This window comes from Dermacentor albipictus, chromosome 3 (assembly GCF_038994185.2).
Source record: "Dermacentor albipictus isolate Rhodes 1998 colony chromosome 3, USDA_Dalb.pri_finalv2, whole genome shotgun sequence".
NCBI classification, from domain to species: domain Eukaryota; kingdom Metazoa; phylum Arthropoda; class Arachnida; order Ixodida; family Ixodidae; genus Dermacentor; species Dermacentor albipictus.
This window is the reverse complement of record NC_091823.1, coordinates 64,784,383-64,792,594: the sequence shown is the minus strand read 5'-3', so window position 1 is coordinate 64,792,594 and position 8,212 is coordinate 64,784,383. Positions and strand designations below refer to the sequence as shown.

The 8,212-nt window shown below is 49.0% G+C and overlaps 1 protein-coding gene across 1 annotated transcript; it reads left to right on the top strand.

Annotated features, from left to right (window-relative positions):
- The first annotated feature begins 2,471 nt into the window (after positions 1 to 2,471).
- LOC139057705 (uncharacterized) lies at positions 2,472 to 7,347 on the top strand. Its single transcript, XM_070536449.1, has 5 exons — positions 2,472 to 3,081; positions 3,592 to 4,314; positions 4,750 to 5,142; positions 6,310 to 7,061; positions 7,228 to 7,347. The coding sequence occupies exons 1-5, from the start codon at positions 2,472 to 2,474 to the stop codon at positions 7,345 to 7,347; spliced, it is 2,598 nt and encodes an 865-aa protein (XP_070392550.1).
- The last annotated feature ends 865 nt before the right edge of the window (positions 7,348 to 8,212 follow it).

Below are 8,212 nucleotides of genomic sequence, written 5' to 3'. Positions count from 1 at the left end.
GAGCTACTTTCAGGACCTCCTAACGGGAGGCCATTGTAGCCGCTGGCCGCGCCCACGTAAAGGACAGAACGCCGTGACGCTCCGCTCTTTCCTGGGCCCTCTGGATAGCCTGGGCTTGCTTTCGGAGTACCGTGCTTCTGATGGCCTCCTCCCACTCGGCTTCGCTGGAGAGGAAGTCGTTAGGCAACGCGGGACATCGCCAGAGCATGTGAGCCATTGAGCAAAAGGTTTCAGTGCAGTCAGGACAACTAGGGTCCACATCCGAGTAGATCCTACTGAGGAATCCCCGCGACGGGAAAGATCCCGTCTGCAGCATTCTAAGTGTAGCTGACTGACCTCTACTGAGCTTCGGGTGAGGCAGAGGATAAATTCTCCGACCAAGTTGGTAATGTTTATGGTATGGGAACTTTCAGGGTTTCCTTATTGGCTGATCGAGCGGCATCATTAGCAAGGCCATTACCAACGATGCCACAGTGCCCCGGAAGCCATTACAGCGAAATTGAAACAGGTGTAAGTGGCAGTCCGTTAAGAGTGATTCAATCAAGCCAGCTGTATTCTGCAAGACTGCAGAAACATGACGCTGAGCCAACACATTGACGGTCGCAAACGTTTCCTTCACGCGTGCCATCAATATGCGGATGCGCAGGTTGAAAATTCGGGCCTCAACTCGCCTGAAATGTACACGAATTCACAGTTAAAATTGACATTAGACTCGCGTTACGTGATCACGAGTGACGGTGCCCACTAGCTGCTCGCATTACATCCTCGCAGTCGCAGGGCACACCGGGTGGCCTCGACCGAAGGTCACTGCCGCGTCACGTGCAGGAAATTCTTCGCGCTTGCGTTAGCGCCGGGATGAAACCGTGACCAGCGGCGCAGAACGCACCCAGTGCACTCAGACAGACATCGTGGCAGATCACGCAAGGTGACGTTCGCCCGTAACGTCCACTCCGCCGGAAAATCTATTTGTAGGCGACATCGGCAGACCATGACTCCCCCTCATATACCGGAAAGTTCATTTGCCGCGGGGAACCGCGCGCAGAAGACGTGCTAGGCGCAGTTTTGCGACGGCCCTTGGTAGAAGGCGCATAACATATATAACGTGGGGACATATTATATGTATGTAGGGCAGACAGGGAATGACCAAGATATCAAATTCAAATTCTCTCTGGTAAACTCACTAGCGTCACGCCTTGGTTTTCACAAGTAATTTAATCTCCGATTGAGCTTTCATGGGTATACGTAAGCAAATATATATATATATATATATATATATATATATATATATATATATATATATATATATATATATATATATATATATATATATATATATATATATATATATATATATATGTGTGTGTGTGTGTGTGTGTGTGTGTGTGTGTGTGTGTGTGTGTGTGTGTGTGTGTGTGTGCTGGTGGGCGTGTAGTTGAAGGGCCGAGGGCCGAGAGCGGCGACCGCGTTCTGATGTGGTGAGAATCAACAGTGTGTTTAATTATATTTGCGTTTTCGATAAAGAACCTCCCCTGGTCCAGAGCTGCTGCTGCTGCTACTACTACTACTACTACTACTACTACTACTACTACTACTACTACTACTACTACTACTACTACTACTATGCTGGTGCTATCACTATTATCATCATCATCATAATCATTATTATCATTGTTGTTGTTGTTGTTGTTGTAAAGGTTGTTCATAATCGCGCGGGTAAACATAATCGCGCAAAGGAAACAACACAATAAGAACATGAGGTGCCGATTGAATGGCATATGAAGAAACTGCCAACTTTAGCTTCATTCTTTTCGTCAACGGGCAACCCTGTACTCCTCCGAACTCGCTCGGCGACGGGCATCCCTATCGAAATAAAGTTTAGTTGTTTTGTTCACCTCAAACGAAGCAGTCGGTTCTTTTTTGACCTACCATAATTTCCTCAATATTTGGTGCCGAAACCCGGGAGAAACGATCGAACTTACCATTGAGGCAACGAGGTCAACAGACGTCGACACCACAACGAGCTCGGGGAAAACCAGCAACGATCCTCGGGCACAAAACGGTCGACGAGGCGCGCCTTCAACAACAAGGCCTAACGACGCCACACCCAACCGAAACCGACACCACGACTCAAGCCCCATCGCGGTAAGCGAATTGTAAACATTGATGCCATGATGGAACGGCTCAAACTGAAAAGAAGTGCATTGAGAACTCAAGTGACTAAACTGATTTCTGAAGCGGACTTATTCTTGGAGAGTCACGCAGACGAAGGAGCTCTTAATGTATTGTCTGCGAGGCTTAGCGCCCTCCAAATACAGCTAAACGAGGTGGACGCAGCCATCGAGCCCTTAGTGCAAGACCAAGACGCAGAGCTAAATTATGTGCGGACCATAGAATACAACGACCGCATCGTCGCACACTTGGCAAAACTCCGCCAAGAAGCAGAAAAAAACCTGCTAACAAAACAAGCAAAAATGGCGGCGACGCGGGCGCAGACCGACGGCCCTCCGGCGGGGGCAAAGTGCAAAGTGAAACTGCCGAAGCTCGAGTTACAACGATTTAGCGGCGCCGCCACGGAGTGGCAGTCCTTCTGGGAGCAGTTCGAGCAAGCGGTGCACGGAAACGACGGCCTCTCCAACGCGGAGAAGTTTCTGTACTTGCGATCGGTGCTTTCGGGAAAAGCCGCAGCGGCCATTGCGGGCATTCAAGTGACTGGGGCAAATTACACCACTGTCATCGAACTTTTGAAAGAGCGCTTCGGTCGACGAGACGTGCTGATTCAAGAACACCTGACTCAGTTACTCGACTTGCCAACTGTACAGAACGAAAAGGTGCACATCGGCCTACGTCGACTCTATGACCACCTGCAACGCAATATCGCTGGTCTCACGGCGCTCGGAGTCAAGACAGACAGTTACGGCGCCCTACTCTCCTCCGCACTCCTACGAATGCTGCCAACCGACCTTGTTGTCGGATACTATAAGGGACTTTCCGCTGCAAGCAAAGATGACGCGATCAGCATCAAGAGTTTGCAAGCTTTTCTTAAAACAGAAGTAGAGAGCCGGGAAAAGGCACTGCAACCTGGTAATCTCGCAGCCAGAGAATCAAAACATCGAGACAAAGAAAAGAGCAAACCTCAAAAAGGGTCAGCAGCTTCTCTTTTTTCTGCGGGTACTTCGAAGCTGTCCGATTCACGTGCATTCTGTGCTGCAAAAGATCATGCGACTCACAATTGCCAGGCGAAGATCTCATTGGATGAAAAGAAGAAAAGGCTCATTGCAGCTGGCCGGTGCTTCCGATGCTGCATAAAAGGGCACACTTCAAGGGAATGCCACAACAAAAGAATAAAATGCAAGGAATGTGGCAGAAGACATCTGACTCAGATGTGTGACCCGACATGGAAGCCACCCGAGAACAAAGCCACAGAGTTGCACTCTTGGACAGAAAAGAAATCTGAAAAGGTACCAACTGTGCTGCTCCAAACAGCTCAAGTATGGGCAGAGGGACGAAGAAGAGCGCTCACTCGTCTACTCTTTGACGGAGGTAGCCAACGAAGCTTTGTCACTAAAAGACTTTCACGTGAACTGCAACTAGAGGTTGTAGGTGAAGAGGACATCACAATCTACCCATTCGGAGGAGCTGGAAACATTATCAAAGAGAAGCGCAGAAGAGTAAAAATTTGGCTAAGAAATCAATACGACCGTAAAGAGCACTCTATGGAAGCTCTGGAAATACCGGAGATCTGCTCTGATCGGCTTCATGTTCCTGAGGACATCCTAAAAGAGGTGCAAGCGGACATGGATGAACTGGCAGATGTGACAGTTGCACCAGCCCATTTGATGGGAAGCGGGATCGACATTCTTATCGGTGCTGACTATTACTGGACTTTGGTCTGTGGTGAAGTCAAGAAGCTGCAAGGCGCATTAGTTGCTGTAAAGACCGAATTTGGCTGGACTCTACAAGGAGCGATTCCCAGCAGTAGCTCAGCTGCCTACTGCTCAACCGTGGCAGTGCTTCGTGCCGGAGTGTTCGCCGACACCACCAGCTTGTCCAAGGAGCTCAAATCGTTTTGGGAACTTGAGAGCATTGGAATTATCGACTCTTGTACCCAAACGAACGAAGAAAGCGAAGAAGTCATGAGCACATTTTCGGCATCGGTAGAGAAAATGGACAAGCGCTATGAGGTGGCACTGCCCTGGAAACCCTTGAACATGCAACTCGCCGACAACAAAGCTGTTGCAAAGAAGCGCTTGACTAACCTCACAAAGAAGTTAATGAAAGATGAGTCGGCATTGATCAAGTATGACGAGGCTATCCGTCAGTACCTGGATCAAGGGTTCGCAGAACGACTTCCATCGCAAGAAAGCAACAACGATGTAAACAGATTATACTACATGCCTCATCGTGCAGTTTTTAGACCTGACAGCCTATCGACCAAGATTAGAGTCGTCTTTGACGCATCTTCTCACGATGCAGGTTGTATATCTCTAAACGAAGCCCTAGAACCAGGACCGAACTTGAATCCAGATTTACTTAAGGTTTTGCTGAACTTCAGAATTCATCGTATTGGATTAAGTGCAGATATTGAGAAGGCATTTCTGCAAATTTCAGTGCAACCGGCGGATCGCGATGCCCTCCGATTTCTCTGGTATGCACATCTTCCAACGAAGGAAGACGCAGAACCTCCTGTTGAGGTCTGGAGAATGACACGTGTCCCTTTTGGCGTGACAAGTAGTCCATTCCTCCTCGCAGCCACCGTGCGCCATCATCTCTCCACGACAGGAGATTATCCAGAAATAAGAAAAACCATCAGCGAGAGCCTTTACGTGGACGACCTCATAACAGGAGCGAATACAGTGGAGGAGGCTACAGATTTCTACCGAGGGGCACTAGATGTCATGAATCGAGCAAGCATGACACTACGTAAGTGGAACACAAATTCCAAGAAGCTGCAACAGCTGTTCAACGACGAAGGAACCGGATGCGCCCTTGGCTCCGTGGAATGTCCAACAACAAGTGTCTCACGGGTCCTCGGACTTGTATGGGATAAGGACAGAGATCACCTAGCATTTTCCATGGAGGCCATCTTAGATTTCCTAGACCGAAACAGCAACACCAAACGATTCATTCTTCAAGCATCGGCTCGTATATATGACCCACTTGGTCTCATTTCACCGGTCACAGTTACAACCAAGTTGATGTTTCAAACACTGTGGGAATTGGGTATTGAGTGGGACGCCCCTCTGCCTGAAGAAGTCAAAGTGGCTTGGACGCAGTGGCACACCCAGCTACACCATTTAACGGACATAACAGTGCCAAGACGATATGGTAGCTTACCCAACGATAGCTGGAAGGAAGTACACATCTTCACAGATGCCAGCCCCAAAGCTTACGGCGCAGTTGTATATCTGCGCATCTCCGGGGTCAAGGAAGCAAAAGTTACTCTGGTCCTCTCAAAGTCCCGAGTAGCACCAATTAAGAGAATCTCTCTTCCAAGACTGGAATTGATGAGCATGGTGATAGGTGCTCGACTGAAGGAATATTTGGAGCGGTCACTGAGCCTTCCAATAGCCAAATTGTATCTGTGGACTGATTCATCTATTGCGCTGCATTGGGTGCGAGGTCCCGCACAACAATGGAAACCCTTTGTCGCCAACAGAGTGTTGGAAATTCAGCAGCGATCGGATCCAGACATCTGGAATCACTGTTCTGGGATTGAAAATCCCGCCGACCTTTTGACAAGGGGAGTCACACCTCAGGTACTCAAGTCGAGCTCACTTTGGTGGAATGGACCTGGTTGGCTTTCGAAGCCATCTACTTGCTGGCCAAGGCATGAAGGCACCGCTGACATGATCATCGCAGAGGAAGAAAGAAGAACGCTTCGCGTTCACAATGTGACTGTAAAGGAATCTGTCTTGCCTCTGCAGAAATATAGCTCCCTCTCTAGACTCGTTCGAGTGACAGCCTGGGTTTTGCGATTTTTTCACAACGCCAAGCACCCCGGCCAAAAATACGAGGGACCTATTACGACTGAGGAAGTTCAAAAGGCCCATACTTGTTTGATTCTTCAAGTACAATTCGAGGCCTTCCAGGAGGAACTCCAGTGCCTTCGCCGCTCGACACGCATGCCGAGGGATTCTCCGATACGTGATCTCAGCGTCATCCACGACGACGATGGAATGCTGAGAGTGGGAGGAAGGCTTGGTGCAGCCGATTTGTCCTACAACGTGAAGCATCCTATTATCCTACCGTCAAGACATCCCTTCACAGAGCTAACGATCAGCGCAACCCACCGCCGTCTTCTGCATGCAGGCGTACTGGAGACTCTTACCGAACTCAGGGAAATGTACTGGATCGTGCGGGGAAGGCAAATGGTGAAAAAGGTGCTTAAGAAATGTGTGACTTGCAACCGTTTCAACAGCCGAGCTGCTACTGAGCCAGTCGCTCCTCTGCCTCGTGAGAGGGTGACACAAGCTCCACCCTTTGATGTTACCGGTGTAGATTTTGCTGGCCCACTGAACACAAAGGATCAAGGAAATAACCGGAAGTCTTACATCGTTATTTTCACATGTGCAGTGACCAGGGCAATACACCTTGAATTGGTGACCGACATGTCCACCTCAAACTTCCTGATGGCGTTCCGAAGATTTATCTCGAGAAGAGGAGTTTGTCGAGTGATCTTTTCTGACAACGCCAGGACATTCCAGCGCGCTTCTAAGGATCTAAAGCGACTATGGACAACAATAAGAGGAGAAGAAATTCACAACTTCTTCACTAGCCACCAGATCCGCTGGAAATTTATAGCTGAGAAAGCTGCTTGGTGGGGAGGATTCTGGGAAAGAATGGTTCGGTCCGTGAAAACATCGTTGAAGAAGGTCTTGGGAAACAGCTACTGCAACTTCGAGGAGCTCACAACAATCCTAACTGAAATCGAAGCTGCCATCAACTCTACACCCTTGACCTACGTCTACAAGGAGGCGAGCGAACCCGAACCGCTAGCACCATCGCACTTTCTAGTGGGAAAGCGACTGACCACTCTTCCTGACAGTGGTTCCGCTACAGAGGTGGCTCAGCCCCCTGGTCAACTCACTCGTCGCTGGCACTACCGACAAAGGATGGTCGACCAATTTTGGCGTCGCTGGCAAAAGGAGTATCTGACGAGTCTCCGGTCAGCACATTTCGCTGTTCCAAATTCGTCAAGCGCACTGAAGAAAGGCACTCTCGTTTTAGTCCATGAACATTATCTACCGAGGCAACTCTGGAAAACTGGACAAGTGTCAGAAGTTCTTCTCGGACGAGATGGAAGAATCAGAGCTTGCATGGTGCGCCTGCCCAATGGAACCACATTGAGAAGACCGATTCAACTGTTGTACCCCATGGAATACATGGATGAATGACCTGAAGCTCATTCCGGGGGGGAGTATGAAGAAACTGCCAACTTTAGCCTCATTCTTTTCGTCAACGGGCAACCCTGTACTCCTCCGAACTCGCTCGGCGATGGGCATCCCTATCGAAATAAAGTTTAGTTGTTTTGTTCACCTCAAACGAAGCAGTCGGTTCTTTTTTGACCTACCATAATTTCCTCAGCATACGTGTATCCCCTCTCCTTTTCGTATTCACATCATCCTAGCACTTGGAGCTTCGCGTGCGAGTCCTCAAAATGCGTCTTCACTAACACCCACACGTCTTGACTCCTTGCAATAATGAAAGGACAAGTTGCCACACCTGTTACATTTAATTCATTCACCCACGAATCCCTACTTCCTTTCAGTGTGTAGATTATATGAATGAATGCGGTGCAGCGAGGAGTAAGTGCATGACAGTTATTAGGACCCTTTGTGCTCTTGAGGGCAGGCCTTAGAACGGCTTGTACGCGGAACGGTGTGTCGGAACCACGGAACAAAGGTTTCAAGAGTAGTACACACCGTCTTTAACGCGTGTGTGAGCGCACAGACTCGGGCGCGTGCATGAAATTTGTGACGCGTGCTCCAAGTGGGCAATTAATTAGCAGTTAGTAGAGTTACCATAACTTGCGCGCAGCAATGGCTTCGAAAATTAGATGCATGCAGATGCTTGTGCGCCAGTATGTTAATTGTCCAGGTATTTGCGAAACCCGGAACTACACTACGCGGTTTGCTTTGGAGCGGAGAAGAAGTCGGGCGTGCTGGGCATGCTGCTTAGTATAACACGAAGCGTGGGATTTGTATTCAGCGAG

What these genes read in the sequence shown, in the direction of transcription:
- LOC139057705 (XM_070536449.1), top strand. Translation starts at nt 2,472, where the DNA reads ATGGCGGCGACGCGGGCGCAGACCGACGGCCCTCCGGCGGGGGCAAAG. An exon ending in GGAAAAGGCACTGCAACCTG is followed by an intron (nt 3,082 to 3,591) that starts GTAATCTCGCAG and finishes AACTGCAACTAG; the next exon opens with AGGTTGTAGGTGAAGAGGAC. An exon ending in CATTCTTCAAGCATCGGCTC is followed by an intron (nt 5,143 to 6,309) that starts GTATATATGACC and finishes TTCTGCATGCAG; the next exon opens with GCGTACTGGAGACTCTTACC.